Source organism: Ictidomys tridecemlineatus, chromosome 13 (assembly GCF_052094955.1).
Source record: "Ictidomys tridecemlineatus isolate mIctTri1 chromosome 13, mIctTri1.hap1, whole genome shotgun sequence".
NCBI lineage: Eukaryota > Metazoa > Chordata > Mammalia > Rodentia > Sciuridae > Ictidomys > Ictidomys tridecemlineatus.
In genome coordinates, this window is record NC_135489.1 from 24,111,310 (window position 1) to 24,132,689 (window position 21,380).

The 21,380-nt window shown below is 35.9% G+C and overlaps 1 protein-coding gene across 3 annotated transcripts in view; it reads left to right on the forward strand.

Annotated features, from left to right (window-relative positions):
* Dym (dymeclin) overlaps window positions 1-21,380 on the forward strand; it is a 337,787-nt gene that overhangs the window by 143,051 nt on the left and 173,356 nt on the right. For all 3 annotated transcript variants that reach the window (XM_040273249.2, XM_005323076.5, XM_040273254.2), the window contains exons 11-13: window positions 4,582-4,707; window positions 5,405-5,518; window positions 6,501-6,595. In XM_040273249.2, coding sequence (XP_040129183.2) covers window positions 4,582-4,707; window positions 5,405-5,518; window positions 6,501-6,595 — 335 coding nt within the window. The remainder of the gene's footprint in view (window positions 1-4,581; window positions 4,708-5,404; window positions 5,519-6,500; window positions 6,596-21,380) is intronic.

Sequence of the window (21,380 nt, forward strand, 5' to 3'; positions counted from 1 at the left end):
CCAACCTTAATACTATTGGAATCTATTAATTTTTTTTCTTCATTGCGACTCCTGTGGTTTAAGCTGCTTATCTCTTCAATTACTTCAATATCTTTAACTGGCTTTCCTGCTTTCTGTCTTGCCAGTCTTTAACATTCTCAACCTGTTAGTCAAAGTGAATTTACTAATGTCAGATATGATCGTGTCCCTTCCTAGCTGAAAAATCTTATGATTCATGTCTTCATAGTTTCCTCAGTTAAAACTCTGATTCTTTAATGTAGCCAAAAGACTACATTAATTTTGTCACAGATCCCTTTTTTGGGTTTTTCTTTTCTAGATTATTGTTCTTGTGTTCTTTTCTATTTATACTCAATTAATTGAATTTCTCTCAATGTGATCTATTTCCTAAGTGTAGACATGGTTTTCTCTCTTGAATACTTCTTCCTACAGAAGTCTGTTTGCCCTTTTGCTCAACTCCCATAACTCTTCAGATCTCAGTTTCAATAATTCTTTCAGATTTAAAGTACTGTTCTAAAAGTAATTATATATCATATCCAATGGGATTTATCCCAGGAATATAAGCTTTGTTCAACATGTGAAAATCAGTTAATGTCATGTCAACAGAGTAAAAATTAAAAATCATATGATCATTTAAATAAATGCAGAAAAAAGCATTTGTCAAAATTATTACCCTTTCATGATAAAAACTCTTTTATGATAAAAAACAAACCAGGAAGGGAACTTACTCAATCTGATAAAGGGCGTCACTAAGCCCCAGAGTTAACACTATACTAAATGATGAAAGAATACTTTGGTCCTGTGATCAAAGATAAAGATGCCTACTTTTGCCTTTTTTTTTTTTTTTTTTGGTACCTGGGATTTTACTCAGGGTTGCTCAACCTCTGAGCCACATCCCCAGCCCATTTTTATTTTTTATTTTGGGACAGGGTCTTGCTAAGTTGCTGAGGCTGCCTTTAAACTTGTGATACTCCTGCCTCAGCCTCATGAGTCACTAGGATTACAGGTGTGTGCCACCGTGCCTGGCTTAAAGTCATCTAAATGGGAAAGTACGGAGTAAAACATTTGTATTTGCAGGTGTCAGTATCTTATGTATAGAGTGACTTAATATATCCTCAGGAAAAAAAACTGTTAAAACTATTAGAAGGGTTTGGCAAGGTTGTAAGATATAGGATTAGGATACGAAATCAATATGTAGAAACCACTGTAATTTTATTCCTTAACAATGGAGAATCCAAAAATCAAATTAAGAATATAGTTCTATTCACAGTCGCATCAAAAAGAGTAAAATACTTAGGAATAAATTTAACCAAGGAAGTACAAAATTTATACTATGAAAATATTATTGAAAGAAATGGGAAAAATCCCATATTTATGGATCATAATACTTTGTGAAGATGGCAGTTGTCCCTAAACTGACTTACGGATTCAACACAATACCTTCTAGAAACTCAGCCAACTTATTTATGGAAATTCATAAGGCAATTCTGAAATTTATATGGAATTACAGTGAACCTGGAACAGCCTAAACATTTCTAAAAAAGAATGAAGGTGGAGCATTCACACTTCCTTATTGTTTCAAAATGTACAAAGTACCAGTAATCAGGACTTTACTGCCACAGGATAGACATAATAGATGAATGAAAGTGATTTGAAAGTTCAGAAATAAATCCTTATTTGGATGGTCTGCTTATTTTTAGTCGGAATCAAGATTAGTGTGGAAGGGATAATAGTCTTTTTTGAACCAGTGGTGTTGAGACAGCTGGAGAGCCTCTTGTGAGAGAATGGAGTTGAGCCTTCAAACTATGTCCATATTCACTCAAAACGCATCAAAAGCATGGGAGTTAGACTTTATGACTTTGGATTTGGCAAATGATTCTTAGGTATAACAACAAACGCATGAAAAGCAAAAGGAAAAAACAGATAAACTGGACTTCATCAATATAAAAATTTGTGTGCTTCAAAGTATACCATCAAGAAAGTGAAAAGAGTCCACAGATGTGAGAACAAGATTAATGAATGCAAATCATGGGTCTGAATATATAAAGAACTTGATAACTCAATAATAAAAACAGCCCAATTTAAAAGATTTGCATAAACATTCTACAAGGAAGACATACAAATGGCTAAGAATCAGCACATAAAAACAGTACTTGACATCACTAGTGATCAGGTAAATGGAAATGAAAATTACAATGAGATACCACTTTACCCACTTGAAGGCTACAGTAAAAAAATGTTAAATAATATTAAGTGTTGGCAAGGATGGGTAGATATGTGCTCTTTTATACATTGTTAGTATATGGAATCATGCAGCTGCTATGGAGAAGTCTGACAGATCTTGAAACAGTTATCATATCACCCAACAATTCACTGTAAATGGTAGTACATATTCAAAATAAATGAAAACCTGTCTATAGAAAAACCTTTTCAATAAATGTTCATAGCAGCAGCATTCCTAAAGTAGAGTAGAAATATAGTCCTAAAGTAGAAACAATCAAGAAGTTCATCAACAAATTAAGTGTGTACAGTAGAATAATATTTGACATAAAAAGGAATGAGATCCTGATGGATGCTACTATGTGGGAACATGCTCAGTGAAGGGAGGCAGTCACCAAAGTCTACATCTTATGAGATTCCCTTCATTAGAAACCCCAGAAAGAAGATAATGCTAAGAGAAGTTAGCCAATCTCAAAAACCAAATGCCGAATGTTTTTTCTGATATAAGGAGGCTGATTCATGGTGGGGTAGGGAGGGGGAGCATGGGAGGAATAGATGAACTCTAGATAGTGCAGAGGGGTGGGAGAGGAAGGGGGGGTGTATAGGGTTAGAGATGATGTTGGAATATGATGGACATTATTAACCAAAGTATATGTATAAAGACACAAATTGGTGTGAATATGCTTTGTATACAACCAGAGATATGAAAAATTGTTCTCTACATGTGTAATAAGAATTGTAATGCATTCCGCTGTCATATGTAAATTTAAAAATTAATTAAAAAAAAGAAACCCCAGAACAGGAAAATTTATGGAGATTGAAAGTAGTTTCTTTGAGTGTTGGGCAGGGTAGGAAAAGAGGGATGGTTGGGGTGATAGCTAAAGAGCCTGGGATTTCTTTTTGAGATAAAAATGTTCTAAAATTGTGATGGTTACTCATTTTTATGAATATCCTAAAAATCATTGACTTTTGCCCTTTAAATGGATGGATTGATTGTATGATATGTAAGTTATAGCTCAATAAAAAATGTTTAAAAGAAAAAATTCAAGCGCTATTCCAACATACTCATTTTGGACCCATTACATATTCCTGCATTATTGCTCATATGTTTGAATATACCATTTACTTGTCTGTCTTGTTCAGTAAAGTACAGGGTTTTAAGAGTGTTTTAGGTAGTACAGTATGTAATACCTGTAGTACATTCATACTGTAGTGATGAATGTGTTTCTTAAGGCTTAGCCAGAATAAGAATGACATGGCACAAAAAAAATCTATTGAAAACTGCAGAATCAGAAATAACAAATGCTGAATTAAATGACTATACAGAATTTAACTGTGCTAACTAGGTAATGTGAAATGTGAGTACAATATATCATATTTGACATCAGAAGGACCTCTAAAGAGAAAGATGCCTGGGATGTACAAAGTAAAAAGAGCAATGACTATTGTGGTGCATTTAGTTCTTGAATTTAGTGATGTTCATGCATCTGCACTTTACAATTTAGAGAAATAAGAGAAAGTTTCAGCTGTAACTTGTAAAAGAGTAATATACAACTACCATAGGTGTACCTTCCCAAATGTATCTATTTTTATGGCTTTGCATACCACTGTGGGAACTTTGTACAGTGAACTCATTACAGGTTATTGTCTGATTTACAATATAAGAGTTTTTGCTTGTTTTCTTGCATCCACTGGAGAGTATTCATGGTAGTTTCATATAAGGAGTAATTTGCAGCTAATTAGCTCATATTTAATAAATACGTTTAGTAATCTACTTAATTAGTAGAGAATGAACAAATTGAAGGTGTCAGAGTAATGATTTGAAATAGACTAAATTTGTCTGTATGGAAACAGGATTATAAAATGAAATGCTGGACAAATACTCTGAAGAGTAAAACCTCAATATACATGACAAAAATGTACCTTGGGCTATAGTAGTCTGTTTAATTTATTAACATTGAAATACATACTGTAGTACATGTATATGTTTAGTTTCACTTAGCATATGCATGAAAACATTCTTGAATTTCTGGGCATCTGGCTTTTCTCCCCTTTCTTGGCTAGGGGCAAGGTGATGTGATTTCTTAAACATTTCAGCCCCTGACCCTAAATGTTCTCTGAAAATTCAGTCTCTAGGTTGGATAGACTTTCACAGACCTTCCTAGAGTTAGTGATGATTTCCTTTCTTGGTTTCTTAGCTATGCTTATGGGAAGTGCATGTAGTCAGGAGTGGGTTTGCATGGTTTTTTTTTCCTTTAAATTCAAATAAAACTATGATATTAAAGTAAAAAGTACAAAAGTGTAAAGGGTTTAAAACAGTTGAGTAAGGTATTGGAATGTTACATTATGGTTTTTATTCCCTAGGTTTTACCAATTCTTGAGATTCTGTATCATGTTGAAGAAAGAAATTCACACCATGTATATATGGCCCTTATAATATTATTGATCCTTACAGAAGATGATGGCTTCAATAGGTCCATTCACGAAGTGGTAAGTTTCAGTTACTTTGACCCCCGTCAAGAGTTACAGTGCAGGTATGCTTCTGCATACAATTTGCTGGGGGAATCCTCTCATGCCCAGTTTTTGTGTGTGTAATTCCTTTCTTCCTTGACACCCATGGTACAGATCTACTGTGGAAACACCTCAGCTTAATTTAGGAACAGTTCTTTCTCCCTGAGGCCTGGAGTTGCTCTCCAGAGCTGCCTGCTTCACACAGCCACAGCTGATGGCTGCACATCCTTCCTGAAGGTCAAGTTCGCTGTGCTCCTGGCCTCTCTCCTAAACATACCTGGAGAGGTTTTCTGAACTCTGTTGGGAAAGCTCTACTTTTCAAAAGTAGAGCTTCTTTTCTTATTTTCAAATCACTTTTTTCTGTCACTTTTATCTTATATGCCATATCTTTTTCAGATATATCTCCTTTTTGTCTATTAATGATCTCTTCCTCTGTTTTTCAGACTGGGTTGGGCTTATTTATTTATTTATTTTGTCTCTTCTATTTTAAGAAGGAAGAAGCAAGCACATTAGCTCCGTTTACTTGCTAGAACTGAAAAAAATCTCATAATTCACTTTTATTTACTGTTTTAACCTTTCTGAGTGAAGCTGTAGCTTATCAAAAACTGTAGACATGGAGCAGTACCTTTTTCCTTAAAGCATTATTTTTTACTTAAACCTTTCTTCTCTGTTACAGATATTAAAAAATATTACTTGGTATTCAGAACGGGTTTTAACTGAAATTTCACTGGGGAGTCTCCTGATTCTGGTTGTAATAAGAACCATTCAGTACAATATGACAAGGACAAGAGTAAGTATTCCTCAGCTTTTTTTCCTTTAATTTTTATGCATATAGTATAAGTAAGACTACAATTTAAAATAATCTTAATTTTGGAGGCACTAAAATTCTCATGAAATTCAGTGGGAAAATACACATCAGCATATAGTCACTCCATTGCATGATTGTCGGATAATGTCTGTTTCTTAATATTTAATGGCTACACTAGCAGAGATATTTTATATGAAATAGAAAACAAGCAGTGCCACACATTTAGATCAAAGTTATGTATCTTTGCTGAACTATAACATGATTTGCCTTTTTCAAAGCATCAACAACAAAGTATAAAAGGTGTAAACAGGAGAAAATATTAATTCAGATGGAGAAAATATGAATTCAGATGGGAAAGAAATGTAGAAGAGAAAGAATACTTGAAAGAGTAAAAGAAAAAATTTTACTGGATTCTGTATGTACTACTGACGAGTGAATTTCAGTTCTAGTCTATAGCAATGTATTATCAAAGAAAGTAATGTATAGAAGTCATAGCTAAATGGTTCAGTTAGCTTAAATATTTTTGCTTATTTCTCTCTATAGGGCTAATGTAGATCTATGTTTATATTTATTATCTGAGACCCTAGGAGCCAGATGTGTTTTGTATAGAGAATTCATTGTATTTTAGGAAGGTAATTATAGTGTATGTATTATATTACGTGTGATCATTAGGGTCTGAAGCAGCACACTATATTTAACATTAATATTTCCACAGCAAACTATTTGAGTGTTCACCATGCTGGGAATGATGGATACCATCAGGTGGCATAATATTTTGTGTTAGTTGCTTCTAGATGGGTTGTGAAAAAACATTGACTTCTCTGAACTTTATGGATTTGGGAACTGGAGAAAAGGAATTATGCACCTGAACTTTCTAAAATAAGTAATAACTGAATTTACACTTGCTCCCAGTTAATCTTGCTTAAGATGTGACATGTGCTTTAAACTTGCTGTATTCTAACAGGACAAGTACCTTCACACAAATTGTTTGGCAGCGCTAGCAAATATGTCAGCACAGTTTCGCTCCCTCCATCAGTATGCTGCACAGAGGATCATCAGGTAAATATAAGCTTTAAAAGAAATAGTGGTGTCTGCCTTCTGGCTGACCTATGAGTAGGATACAATGTTGGTCTCTTTTTAAATGTAAGAAATACCAAAATTTCCAACTTAATTTTCATCACCCTCTTCTTTGGTTGAAAATATCTTTCTATTTTCTCATCTACTTTTTGATCAAAGTTCATTTTATTTACTTTTAATTTTTTTTTCTAGTGGTAGGTATTGTGTGATATCTTTTTACAGGGGAGCAGGTGCTTTTCTGAGTAATGCAAACAAAATCAACATATTTGCTGAGTATTTCACAGAACATCATGTTACACTTTAAAGGTGTTTTCTGTATTTGTTTTGAGGAAATTCTTTTTCTTGGTGCTGGGGTTTGAATCAGGGTCTTGCTCATGCTGGGCAAATATTCTACCACTAACCTATATGTCCAGCCCTGAGAATTCTTTTTATAGCAATTTACCATTGTGTTCATTTCTTGTTGCCATAGGAAATTGCCTCAAATTAATGGGCTTCAAGCAGCATACATTTGTTATCTTACAATTCTATAGATTAGAAGTCTAACATAGGTCTCACTAGGCTAAAATCAAAGGTCAATAGGGTTGCTTTCCTTTCTTAAGGCTCCAGGAGAGAATCTTTTTCTTGATCTCTTCTAGCTGTTGGAGGCTTCCTCATTCCTGGGATTATGATCCCTTCCACCATTTTCAAAGCCAGCAACAGCAGGTTACTGAGTACTTCTCATTTCTCATCACTCTGCCCTCCTCTGTTGTTTCCTCTGCCACTTAGAGTACCCTTTGTGATTGTTTCCGCCCTACCCAAATAATCCAGGTGATCTCCTTTTTCTCAAGATCTATAACAGAATCACAGCTGCAAAGTCCCTTTTGCCATGTTAGGTAACATATTTATAAGTTTTGGGGATTAGGGTGTGACATTTGGGGCACTTGGGGGTGGGGGTGGGGGCCGGGCATTGTACTGTCTGCCACCACTGTCATCACCAGAAACTCCTTTCCCACCCTCTGCCAGTGACATGATCTTTAAAGTATAGAGAGCTAATTAACTAATCATGAATAGATATCACTTTCAGGGATTTTCAGCATGCGGTTACTTTTTGTATTCTAGTAGGATGCTCAATGTTAGCAGCTCTCAAATAGAACACTTGTTACATTTCAGCAAAGTCATTGTTTTCTTTAATTCTTTTAGGGAAGAACATTAGTTTTTGTTTCTAGCCATTGGTGCTGAACCCAACTCCATATCACTTTTAAGCTCTGATCTCATATTCTGCCCATTTGTTATATGCTTATTGACCTGTGCTCATTTTTAATAGTAACTTGAAATTGACTTCTGTTCTTTATTTATCTTCAGAATAATAGAGGATATTTTGTATTAACTCATTATTTAAATTATGTCTGGTCTTTATACATTCTACTGTATTTGAAGGGATTGTGCTTGAGAGATTTTTTTTTAGTTGGCTAACTTTGGACTAACCTAAACTTTATGATTTAAAGTAGACCTGACAGTCTCCTTATACTTTTCACATTGTTAGGCATCCTGAAGAGACTTTAGTTTCCAAAAGTTAATCTTTTCCACTGTACTTTATTTCAACATGACAGATTTAATGATTTCTGTGCTGTTTTTTAGTCTTTTTCTATTCATAGATGCAGAGGTTTATGATGGTTTTATGAAGATTTCATCATAAGGGCTGGGGATGTGGCTCAATCGGTAGTGCACTCGCCTGGTATATGTGCGGCCTGGGTTCGATTCTCAGCACCACATACAATAAAGATGTTGTGTCTGCCGAAAGCTGAAAGATAATATTAAAAAAAAATTCTCTCTCTCTAAAAAAAAAAAAAAAGATTTCATCATAAGACTCATTTTTCTCAACTGATCAACTCTGTTCAATATGAAAATGCCAAAGGAATTGGCTCAGAATTTAAGTTCTGATAAAATGTATTAAGTAAGGTTATTAAAAATTAAAATTTTCTAGAGTTGGGAAAAATGAAAATAAAGGCCCTGTGCCTAATTTTCATGTTTGTGATGCCAAAAAAAAAAATAAATCAATCATGGTTGAAGAAGTAAAAAACATAATTTAAATTTGTGATGAATGAGTGTTTATATTAAGTTTTCATCAATAATAGTGCTTTATTTTATTTTCTTGGATTTTTATTGAGTTTTATATGAGTAAGGAACTATGTTAAGCAATACAAGGAATATCAGAATTAGCAATAAAGATTCCTGCCCTCAAATAATTTATGGTTCAGCAGCAGCAATAGGTCAAAATACCCTAGCCTCGTACATATAAATATGTCTTATATTCAGCAGAATGTGGTAAACATTCTAATGAAATAAAAATTCCTATAGTGGAATAAGTTGTTGGTTCAGAGAATGGTGAGAACATATTTCATTGAGAAATTAGGCGCAGTGACTAGAGAGGCTGGCCAGATGAGGGGAAGTATCAACTATAACCACCATAACAAAGCCTCTCGAGAGGGAGGATGATTTATAGTAAAAAATCACCAGTCCCATCTGATTGGCATATTGTAGACTCTTACGGGATTATAGGTGAGGAGACAGAGAGAACTGGAGACTCTAAGCTTTAGATAATGGAAAAGTAATCTTTTTTTTTTTAATTGTTGGTTGTTCAAAACATTACATAGTTCTTGACATATCATATTTCACACTTTGATTCAAGTGGGTTATGAACTCCCATTATTACCCCGTATACAGATTACAGAATCACATCAGTTACACATCCATTGATTTACATATTGCCATACTAGTGTCTGTTGTATTCTGCTGCCTTTCCTATCCTCTACTATCCCCCCTCCCCTCTCTTCCCCTCCCCTCTTCTCTCTCTACCCCCTCTACTGTAGAAAAGTAATCTTTAATAACAACAAAATATAAAAAGTAAGTGAATGAGTTGTAGATGGATTTTAAGGAAAAAAACTTAGATTTCTAGGGTCAGCCATTTCAGTAGGTGATATTCTTATGTTCTGTTTGGTGTCTGGGAGAAGTTCAATCCTCACAAGTTCCCAGGTGCTGCTAGTGCTTCTTGTCCAAGGATCACATTTGAGTAACTATTGTGGACCCAGAGAATCCATGTCATTCAGGAGGAAGCTTGTTAGAAATGGCAGAGTATGGGCATTGCTTTGGACCTACTTAGTTAGAATATTCTTTTTAGCTTGATCCTTTTGAATGATTTGTATGCACATTAAATTTTTGGCCTGAAAATCAAGATTTATTACCCAAGGAAATACTTGTCTTGAATTGGAAGTGAGTCCATCTTTTTGTATCTTGAGGGAACTTATTTCCTACTATATTTTTGTGTTTAGGGTTAGAATTGCAAAGTTTGATAAGAAATGCGTGAACAAAACTTCTTAGATAACAGAGAGTTACAGAGAAATGCACCTCTAGATTTACTAATGGTCAGGTAACTCTTTTGAGTGAGAAGTGACGAATTCTCATGTATACTTTTTCTAAATCCTCTTTTAGAATATAGTTTTATATCTGTCAGTTTCAAAACTTCAAAGAGCCAGTATTTCATGTGATACTCAACAAAATGGATAACAGTAACACGTTTTGTTGCTATGAAAGGATTTGAATGAAACTTTTAAAAATCTTCTTAGCTGTATATAAATGTAAAGAATGATTTCTTACGATGCCTTGGCTATTCATTTTTAATTAGACAGTGTACCTTTCACAAACTCTCAATGTCTAGAAAAGTTGCAAGCTGATATGATTTGAGTTCTGCTCAAATTTATAAAATTATTTTGAATGTGCCATATAATATGGATTTTTGACAGGTTCCTTGTTTGAAGTTAATGATTCACTTTAAAGACAAAATGTCCTGCCTTAGAACTTTCCTTTTCTGCCTCTCACATCCCTCTCACTGGCTGCTGCTTCTGGCTTCTCCACCTTTGCTTAGCAGGTAGTTTTCTTTAGTAGCTCATTCTACCTTTTTTTTTTTTTCTTCTGACTTTACACATTTTCTTTTCTATAATTTCACCAGCTGTCCATTTGTATACTGGAAACCACCCAAATCTGTATTTTTCATCTAGACCTTTATTTTTCTTTCTCTTTAAATGTACCAACAGGTAGTGAAGTGTAGTGGGTAATGAATGAGCCAGCTGTCAAGTGGGTCACTGTCAGTTTCTGACTCAGCAGCTAATTACTAGGGCAAGAGCTGGAAAGAAGGGCCAGGGATAGAGAGTTACATGCTAGAGCTACATGTCAAGGTTGGGATCCCAGCTCCAAAACTGACTGGCTATGGAATCTTGGAGAAGTTCTTCAACTTCCTATGTAGCAGTTTCCCCATCTATAAGATGAAAACATCTCAAAGGACGATGATGAGAACTAAGCGAGTTAATATTTTGTAATATTTGTAATGTGTACTGTGTGTTAGTAGCTGAGCACTGACTCTTTTAGATTTCATTCCCTGGACAGCCCATTCTTACTGTAAGCTTTTATTATGTTTAGCTGATTTTTAAAGTACCCTTTATTTTAAATTTTATATCCAAGATAATGACCTGCACCATAGCTACCTGAATTGCCAAGCCAGAAACCTGCAAGTTATTCTGTCACACTTCTCCCTTACCCTCAAATTCTATATCATTGGGCCTACAGTTCTAACTCTGCCCTTGGGTCTCACATTTGTACCCTCCTCTGTGACTCTGTTGCCTTTGCCTTGGTTCACTGTTCACCATTTTCAAACCTGAACTTTGTGGTCTTACTGATCATTTTGCCTCTCTGTTTGCCCCTCCATAGTCTCCTTTCACACTGCTTGCTATTTATTCAAAAAACAGATCTGATCTTGTTGCTTCCTTTGCTTAAAATTATTAAACGGGTTCCCATTGCTAGCATCCAACCTGCTTAGAGCAGTGGTTCTCCACTAAGGGTGATTTTGCTTCCCAGGGGACATTTGACATTATCTGTAGTTGTTTTTGATTGCCACACCTGGGGAGAAGGTTGCTACTGACATCTAGTGGGTGGACACCGAGATGTTGCTAAATGTGCTACAATGCACAGGACGAGCCCCCACAGCAAAGAGTTATCCAGCCCAAAGTGTCAGGAAGTAGCATCAAAGCTAGAGACCCTGCCTCAGAGTGACATTGTCTGGGTCCTGGCCTTTACTGTTAGTCTTCTATTGCTCCTTGACAACCACTGTTGCTTCCTTGTGTGGAATCATTACAATTCTCTGTTCTTTCACAGCCACATTTCTGCATCTGGATAAATGTGGTCTGGAACTACAAAAAAAAAGTGGACCATACACTGACCATATATTACCTTTTTTCTGAAGGTCTTTCTTTCACACAGCTTGTATTCTTTTTGTTTTGTCTGAAGTCTGCAATGGCCTCTTTGACTTGCCACTCCTTTCCCCTCCATTCAGCTCCCAGATTTTTTACTTTGGACCCAGGTACTTTTTACTTTGGAACCTAGCAAAGTTCCTTCCTGTTTCCGGTTCACATTAAAAGGGAAAAGTGCCCAAATGGTTCTATTAATTTCCTTGTAGCAGCCCGTGGGTCACTGTCAGTTTCTGACCCAGCAGCTAATTACTAGGGCAAGAGCTGCAAAGAAAGGCCATGGATAGAGAGTTATATGCTAGAAAATCTGGCTCTCTCAGAAGTAGGCAAAAGAAAGAGAACTTGATTCTTGACTTGTCCAGTGACACACTGGCTTGACATGAAATTGCAAATCTTGTTGCTTGTGCAGAGCAATAATATAGGAGATAAAAGATTTGTCAGCTAGCAGTGGTAGCACATGCCTATAATTCCAGTGACTCACGAGGCTGAGGCAGGAGGGTCACAAGTTCAAAGCCAATTTCAGCAACTTAAAGAGGCCCTAAGCAACTTAGTGAGCCCTGTCTCGAAATAAAAAATGGAAAAGGCTGGGGATGTGGCTCAGTGATTAAGCACCCTAGGCTCAATCCCGGTAAACCCCTTGACACCCCCAAAAAGATTTGTACATTTCTTTACCATACTTTACAGAGAGGCATATTATAGAACTTAATACTTAGTTCTGACTTTTGGAGGATAGGTTGGCATCTGGGATTTTAAGCTTGGTTCTGGCACCCACCATTGGAAATTCATGTAAGTTAATATAACTCTCAGCCACGTTTCAGGTAATCTGCTGCTACTCAAAGCTGGTGAAATTGATGACAACATGTCTGTAAAATGCTTTAGACAATGCAAGACATGATTGAGAGGTTTCTGGTTTTTCAAACTTATTGAGAATAAATTAACAAAAAAATCAATTTGATTTTTAATTAAAATAATTTGTAATAGTAGTAGTTCTTGTTGGTAAAATCTGGTCATATAATTTGAGAATTTAGAAATCTTTACAACTTGATTTATTCTTTCACTTTACAGTTAACAGCCATCAGTAGTTAACACTTACTGTTCGAATTTTAACCAGGCTGTGCAGCTTTTCCCTAGTCCCACGACGGCATTTTTAATAAGCTGCCTTTCCTGTTCTGCACATGTAATGGTGTATACTCTACTCACCCAGCACTCTTTTGAAAACTACAAAATCACAAATTGTTTATTTAACTCTGGACATACAGCTCCTGTATTTGGGGCAAATAAACACCTTTCTGGCCCATGCAATCAAATTTGCTTTGAATAATATTTTCTAGTCTTAACCTTATCAGCCTTCCTCACTTCTGTCCCCACTGAATTAAATTTTCATGGGTTGATTGTTTCTGAACCAAACAAATAAAAAGCTTAATGAGAATATTAATAAGCAAATTCAATGTTCGTTACTGGCGTGAATCTGTTCTGTACAATTTGTTCTGTACACACACATTTTCAATATATGATACAGTAACATGATATTTGGCATTTCTCTTGGTTATGACAGTTTAGGAATACTGTCCTGTTTTTAAAGTGATAAGTTTAACAATAAATTCATCCTTGTCACTTTCAGCTTCTCACTGCTATTTCCCTTTTGTTGCTTTTTAAGACTGGTGAAAGGCTTGGGGGCTTATATAGTGTAGGATGTTGGCTTTATACCGTAGGTAAGTGACTGTCCCAAATCAAAAGCCTGTGCTCATTCCACAGTACTGTCATAGCCAGACTAGCAGAATGTTAACCTGCCTGGCACTGTGCATTTAAACTCCCAGGAATTATATGAAGCCTATGGTACTCTGCAAAGTAGCCCAGCCCTTGGTGCCATTCTTTTAGCTGCTCCGTATCCCTCAGGCCAGTTGCCTTTCCATGTAGTTAAGTACCTAAAGTGACAGTAGTAAAGACAGTAAGGTTGTGTTAATTGTTTCTAAACCAGCAGGTGTGGACGTGTTCAGGTATTATATGCATGACCTGTTGAAATTGTCTTGGGAAGTAAGCATGAAAGAGGACAAGGACTATGTGCCTTTTAGGCTGAAACTCTAATAATATTTTTAATCTTTAATGTTAAAATTTATTTTAATTCATTTAATACTTATTGATCCTCTTCTGTATGCCTGCCACCTCTAAAGTCCTCTTTGAGATTTCTTAGTTTCATTTTAGACTAATACGATTTGTCGTATCTAGAAATTATAGTGATTTTATTTTTTAAACTAATTGAATTTGAGCCTTATTTTACTATCTAATATCATTGTAGTCAAGAAATAGGGAAGGAATTATTTGATACAAAGAGTTACGATGAATAGTTCAGTTGTGTTTCAAAATCTTGGAAAGTTAATTTCTGTTTTTCATTTGTTTCAAAATCTTGGAAAGTTAATTTCTGTTTTTCATCTCTGAAATAAGTTATAACTACTTTGTGTGAGTGTTGTGAGAGTCAATAATGGTTTATAAAGACTTTTGCATGTCTTTTATATTATTATAACATTTTAAAGGTACCTTGCATCAGAAAATAAAATCTGGGTAACATCTGTGCAAAAGATTTTCTTGGTCTCTGTTAATATTCCTAGATTCCGATTCCCTGGCCATAAGGTCATCAAGTTGACTGTATTTTCTATAAAGGAAGAAAATAAAAGTCTCATTGGATGTAAATAAAAGTTTATAATAATAATTTTTATTTAGATTGGAGGGAGATCTGAAACAATGGCTCACAGTGTAAATACTTCTTTTAAATGCACATGATTTCATTTTCTGTTTGTTTGCAGTGGTCTTACACAAGCTAGGCAAATGCTGTACCTCAGAGTTACATTTGAGGCCTATTTCATTTTTAAAGACTGAATTAACTTGTTCTTGCCTTATGCCCAGGCAGTAAACAGGTTCCACTTTCTCCATTGCTGTGGTCTTTGCTGATCCTTGTTTGATCCTGGCAGAGCATTAGCCAAGAAAGGAAGGAGGAATGTTTGCCTTAGAAATCTGGCTTCCTGTGCTTCCTACTACAGTGGTACTTTGAAGGCAGCTAAATTTTTCAAAGAAATCTGTTATGGTTTGCTTTTCGAGTTTAGTGTTTTCTTAATAAGTTACATTGAAAGCATTTAAAAAGCTCCAAGTTGAAAAATTTTAAGTTCCCAATTGAAAATTTCTAACTAATTGGAGAATTATTAGTAACATACAACTGAGTGTCTTGGAAGACTTTGATGGGACATGTGAAAACTTTATAACTGATTTAATTTCAGTTTAGGTTGCTGGCACATCCAGAATGTCAGGGTTTTTTTTTATTTGTTTGTTCATTTGTTTTATTTTTTAATTTTTCTATACCTTTATTTTATTTATTTATTTATTATTTATTTATTTTTATGTAGTGCTGAGGATCGAACCCAGTGCCTTGCATGTGCTAGGCAAGTGCTCTACCACTGAGCCACAACCCCAGCATCATAGAATGTTAGGTTTTAAAGCAGCATGTACCTGCTTTTAAGATATGCAGAAATAATATACTGCTGAAGATTTGTCCCCCAACATCTTCTATCTGGTCGTGCATTTTTATTGCTGATTGGAAATGCCTGTCACTGTTTCATTAAGGTAACAATAGTTGATACTGCCCTAGGTTCTCTCTCTCACTTGTAAATGCATTGGCTTTATATATGTTAGAAATATTGAAGGGGCTCTTTTGTTTCTGCTTTACACATGTCATAATGAATCTCCAGCTCAAGGTCAATGTCCATAACACAACCCCTAAAGCCTTGGTCTGAGTGACTTTGACAAACCCAGAATATTTTTGTTATAATGTCATTATAATTTATAATATTTTTAATATTATAATTGATAAAGTAATTTGGTAAAATTTTATGGAATCTTAAAATTATAGATTTGGAAGGACTTTAAAAAATCATTTGTGACCAATCTGTGCTTTTCATATGTGGCGATATCGAAACCTAGTTACTATGTTACTAGTCTAAGTGAAAACTATTACAGAAGCAGACGTAGGACTCTAGCTCCTGGCATGTGACTTTAAAACAGAAGAGAGAAAAATAGTGGCGCGCGCACATGTGCATGCGCACTCGCGCTCACTCACTCTCTCTCTCTCTCCATAAATGTGATATCTAAGAGAAATATACTGACTTAATAAAATATTTTTCTTGATATATTGCACATATTTAATGGTCTTTGTAAAAGGCATCTTTTCTAAGACAAGCGAATGTTGTGTTAACAGGAGAAATGAGATGAAGGTAAAGAGACTTAAAATGAATGATAATGCACAGTGAATCAGAGGTACCAGAGATGGAACAAATGAGGGAAGAGAGAATGCCTCCCTAGAAGATCTAAGAGGTGAACCAGGAAAAGGTGGCTGTGAAAGGGTAATTAGACACTCCTTATCACAAATAATATAGTATGAGTTTTCTGAGCATTTATCATTTGTTCATTTGTATTTCCTCATTTATAAAATGGCACTGTCCTCCCCGGGCCACTGTGAAGAATAAATGACTTAATATGTAAAGAATGCTTAGAATCACATCTATTGGATAGCAGTTATCAGTAATTATCAGAGGCGAAAAACAAAATCTGTCTTGTTAGAAGACACACAGCACCATGTCTTGTTGGTGATAGCTCAAGGAGGTATTTCAACGAATGGCAAAATTCCAGTTATTCTAAATGGACTAAAATAAATGGTTAAAATCTACTGGCTGTGGGTGAGATGGAGCCAACATGCCATATAGACAGCCTTTGTTTGCATAGCTTGTATCTGTCACGTGTTGCATCCTGGCCTTATACAATATGTTGTTCATGTTATCCAACTTGCCTCGCTTGCATGAGGCCCGGTTCAATCTCCAGCACCATAAGTAGAGAAAAGAGGAAATGAGAGGAGTGACAGTTCTTTCCAAGCATGTAAGAGAGAAGTTAACTGACAACAAAATGATTGTCTCATAGGAATCTGGTTGAAAAGATCTGAGAGGCCTTCTGGGTTTAGATATACTGATGAAGAAAATCATTGGAGGAACCCTGTGTAACATTCCTGTTAATGTTTGGTGTTCTAAAATTGTTCTTGTTTTCTTACCTTTGTTAGTCAAACATGAAGATTATATTGAAGTATGAGAATGTCTATGTTCTTTATTTAGTATACATTCATGGACCTTTTAGTCTTGGAAATTCAGATATGTACACACTTCTGTCATTATTTTTACTGCCTGATGTAGTAATAATCTTTTACCTTAGTACCATGATGGTGTTACAGCGCATCAACTAATTGAGGACCTTTGTGTTTTCACATTTCCCATTTAGAATTATTCAGTCTTCAATAAAACTGAGCTTCTAATTATACCCTCCAAGAAACTAATACTGGTTCAAATATTTTCTTCAAGGAATATTGTATAACATAGTTGTGATTTCTTTTTGGCATGAGCAGGTACTTAGGGGTCGTTTAACCATCAGATATTTCCCTGTGTCCGTCGTGTCAGACATCTCCAAGGACTCATAGACTGCCTTCACAGGGCTTTGAGTCCAGCAGCTGTAGAGGACTGTGGTCCTGGAGGACTGTGGTGCTCTGAGGCAGCATGCAGCAGAAGGTAGACCGCTTTCCTGAATGTTGCTGAAACCTCATCAGGGAAGTGATGCTGGAGTTGAGTCTTGGAAGATGAGCAGTCACCTCTTTTCTCCATTTGTTTTGCTTCCAGTTCTTCCTTCCCTCACCTTCCTTTAAAACCTGGGTATAATTTAACTTCTGTATACATGGTTCCCTTTCAGCTGCCTACAGCAACACTCACAAAATTTATCTAACTTGATTCCCACAAGAAGTGATAAAAATAATAATATGAATTAAAGTAAAATCTACTGCAGAGGCTGTGTACCAATCTGACCTTCATCCAATTTTAATTTTTCTTACTCAGAAAACTGTTTTTCAATTTGTATCATAGTTGTCAGATAATTGAAATACTCTTAACTTAAAGTTTAGTTTGATTAAACACCAAACAGATTAGCAGTTCTTCAGTGGAGTGGGGTGTAACAATTAGAGTGTGACCTCAGGCTAACTCATCTCTGCAGCAAATATTCCTTAAGGATTGTGTGGTGTGTGTTGTGGGGGGAGAAAGCAGTTGATAACTACCAGCACAAATGGTGACCAATAGTATAGTCTATGAACTGCCACATAATTAAATTCACTAGAGCCAGATTATTTAGAAGCTTTAAAATGAGTACAAAACTCAAAACACATTTATAGAGAATAATATGATAAATCTTTAAGTTACATCTCAATTCAAAAGCTATCAATTTATGACCAGCTTTGTTTCATTTATAATACCACCTTTTCCTCCCTACTGTAGATTATTTTGAAGCAATTTCTGACATCATTTCATGGATTTAAATTACATTATGAAAAAGGACAAGTTTTTATGAGCACATATATATGATTTGGTTCCTCTGTGATAGAGAAAAAAAATAAAATCAGCACTAAACATGGACATTAGCCATTGGTACCTTTGTCATTTCAAATCCACTTCAGTTCAGGGCTTACTCTGTGCCACTCACAGTGCTAATCAATGTTATATTGACACTATATTATTTGTGATTATAGCCCTCTGCAAAGTACAAAATTTCCACTTTATAGATGAGGAAACTGAGGGCCCAGAGAGACTATGGAATTTACTCAGGGTCAAGTAGCTCATAGTGTGACGCAACTGAGACTGGAATCTTGGACTGACCCTAGCCTAGAAATGTTTCTGGAAGACGTGATATTGATAAATATTCAGAGGAATAGACAGACATTGTCTACCTTATGCCTGGACTCTCAGGAATGAATGGAATATCCACTTTGTGGAGTTTCTACAGTCTTGGGTCACTCGAATATAGTGGTTCTCAAAATGTGTCTGCAGGCCATAGAGGGTCCTTGGAATCTAAACTCTTTATTATCAAGCATCATTTGCCATTTTCACTGTACTGAAAATTGCAGCAGTTGTGCAAAAGCTACAGTTGAGGTGAATCTGGTGAGACCATAGCATAAATTAAGTGCACCACACACTGTGCTGGTACTCACTTTATTGCATCTTCACTTTAAAATGTAATAGTAAAGATGATTTGTTGCAATAAATCTTGACCCTTTAGTGCATGTTTTTTAATATTCATGTGATAAATCTAGAAGTTTGCATAAAGCATGCCTGCATTCCGAACCACAGTGGTGTCTGTAGGAAGAGCATATGGGCAATCCCAGTTGTGAGCTCAGCTGGCCACTCAGTTTGTGGAATACCACTTTTAGAAGAAGGAACCAGTGCAATCTGGGGTTATTGAGACTTTTTCTTGAAAATGAAGAAAGCAAACTTGTCAGTTCCAACAAAACAGCTGCCAGTATTAGACTTTTGTGATGAAATCAATCATAATGTTAATAAATGTGGGGTTTTTGAAGATACCATATGATGAAACGTATCAACATTGTAAAGATCTGTTCAGCGAACTCAACCAATGTTTTCAAACAACTAATGACTATTTTTCATTAACCATATTATTTATGTTAACACATAATATGTTTACTATGGCATCTAAATGAACTAATGAATATGTTAGGTTTCTTTCAGTTTGAAATTCTATAGGTATAATGCACATATAAAAAAGTTCTTTGAGGTCCTCAATTTTCTTTGAGCCAAAAGGGGCTCTGTGGTTGAGTTTAAGAACTGCTATTTGCCTTTCAGAGGACGAGGTAGACAGGGCGAATATAAACATGTCTGTATTGCAGAGTTCACTATATATACTTTTAAATATCTACTATTTCTGAATTAATTATGACCTACTTCCTTCCATCAATATAATCAATAGTTAGCTATGTTTGTATTATTCATGCTTCCATTTAATAAATATTTATTGAGAATATGGTTATCAGGTTAGAAGAGAAAGTGGGCATACGGAATATGTAAATCATGTTTATTATCTGTAGGAGCTTATGGTCTCTAAGAGTCATAAGCTGGCAATGTCACTGTATTAAATTGTCTTTTAAGTTTATCATTCATTTGCCTGTGTGTGACTATGAAATAAATTTGTTTCAGTTGTCTGTTGCTGTGTAACAACCTACCCCAAAACTTAGTGGCTGAAAACAATAGTTTATAATGATCTCTTACATGCTGTCCGGATTGCTTCACCAAGTGACATTCCCTTGAGGTCTCTTGTGTTTTCAGTCAGAGGGTAGTTCGGTTGGATGCCTGGTGGGACCCCAACTCATGACTGGCTGTTGAGGCTAGCTGTAAGCTGGGAGGGCTGTTGAGGCATTGACCATAATACGTTGGTTCTTTTGCATGTGACCTAGTCATGAAGCTTGACCCCTCAGCAGTGCAACTAGGTTCTTAAGAGGGAATATCCCAAGAGTAGAAGAAACGGTTTTTTACAGCCTAGCTCAGCTATCCAAGAACATCATTTCTGCTCCGTTTTATTTGTCAAAAGCAGGTTATAAGACTAAATCCTGAAAGAGGATCATAGCAGTTCATAAATGCTGGGAGGTGTGGTTCATTTGTGGCCATCTTTAGATACTAGCTGCTGCTCTAAGACTCTTATGAAAACTGTTGAATTCAGTGACACAAATTAATGAAAACAAATAACTCCTTTCATTCCTGAAGCCTTGGCTTAAGATAAATGTCATAGAAAAATAAGCTGAATCTTTCAAATACTTTTCTCTCACTTTTCTTTCCTTTTAATTTACATTTGACATAAACATTTTTCCCCTCATGTTCAGTTTCTTTTGTTGAGAAGGAAATGTGCAGTGTGTGGTAGATGTGCCTTTACTTAGAGTAAAGGAGCAGAGGCACAGAGTTCCTTTTCTGTGGATGTTCATGTGACTGCACTTGCTGACCACAGAGTGGTTGATATTGACTAGGTCTCATCTCAGGTCTGAGAAAAATGTAGGGCTCTCTTAATCCTGTGGCAGTGTGACTAGCAGTGGGACCCCCCTGTCAGAGAGATGCTCACTCTCTGATAGTAGCAGCTTCAGGTTCTCTGTAAGAGACCCTGAGAGGTGGCAGTAAGTTTGGAGATTGGAGCTTGAAGATCGCTTTGACGTGGCATTTGTACATCATTCTTACTGCCTCCAGCTTGATTGTGTGTTCACAGTAGTTTGGAGATATTGCAGGAAGAAATTTGATAGGGGGTGCTTTAGTGAAAGCTCCCCTTGGTGGTGCTGTTGCATTGACTTCCAAAGAAAACAGCATTTTAGTGCCCCCTTTTTATAAAAAAAAAAAAAATTGTTGTTTTTAGCAAACATCTTTTTTGAATGCTAAGGTGCACTAGACCCTGTGCTAGGCTTGGAGGAACTAATAAGGCAGAGTTGTTGTCCTCATAGCCTCATAAGCTTTCAACTTTCTTGACATTTCCTGAATAGTAGGGGGGAGGCAGAGAGGTGTTAACTGAATTCAAGCCAGATCCATAGCTGACTGTAGACACCCTGACCTTGAAGGTACTAATCTGCTTTCCTATAGATGATGTATTCACAA